Below are 526 nucleotides of genomic sequence, written 5' to 3' on the forward strand. Positions count from 1 at the left end.
TTGAAGCCAGAATGTGCCCTTTCGTACAGCAGTGGTGTGAGTGGCACACTGCCGGCTGCTGGGCCGGAGCCAGGCTGTCCTGCTCTTCTTCTGCCTCCTGTATCCTTCAGGGAAGAAGAAAGTTGGCCTTTCACAGCAAGGGCTGGCCAGACTTTTGCCAGCAGAGATTTGGGCACAATCTATGGCGGTGTCAGACTTGCTTCAAAAACCTGGAGTGTTGCCATCGTGGCTCCGTTCTTCTCTTCCTTGGCCACTGAGGAGACATTTCTGGGATCTTTAGAGCTGCAGGGGTGCAACTGAAAGTAGTATCTTATGCGCATGTACCTTTGTAGAGATCTGTAACGTATAAGAAAAATAATGTGGTGATAAACTCTGCTAATTCTTCTCTTCAAGGTTTTTCCACCTACTTTCAGAGAATTGCCTCCTCCCCCACTGGAGCTGTTTGACCTGGACGAAACTTTTTCCTCAGAGAAAGCTCGTCTTGCAGAGATTACGAACAAATGTAAGCGGAGCAGATGGATTGTTT

The 526-nt window shown here is 48.5% G+C and overlaps 1 protein-coding gene across 1 annotated transcript in view; it reads left to right on the forward strand.

Moving 5' to 3' along the window:
* IFT52 (intraflagellar transport 52) overlaps positions 1 to 502 on the forward strand; it is a gene marked incomplete at its 3' end in the record, with an annotated part of 8,290 nt that extends 7,788 nt beyond the window's left edge. The window contains exon 11 of the mRNA XM_010143911.1: positions 394 to 502. Within this exon, the coding sequence (XP_010142213.1) occupies positions 394 to 502 (109 nt within the window). The remainder of the gene's footprint in view (positions 1 to 393) is intronic.
* Between the last annotated feature and the right edge of the window lie 24 nt (positions 503 to 526).

Source organism: Buceros rhinoceros, unplaced genomic scaffold (assembly GCF_000710305.1).
Source record: "Buceros rhinoceros silvestris isolate BGI_N320 unplaced genomic scaffold, ASM71030v1 scaffold42789, whole genome shotgun sequence".
NCBI lineage: Eukaryota > Metazoa > Chordata > Aves > Bucerotiformes > Bucerotidae > Buceros > Buceros rhinoceros.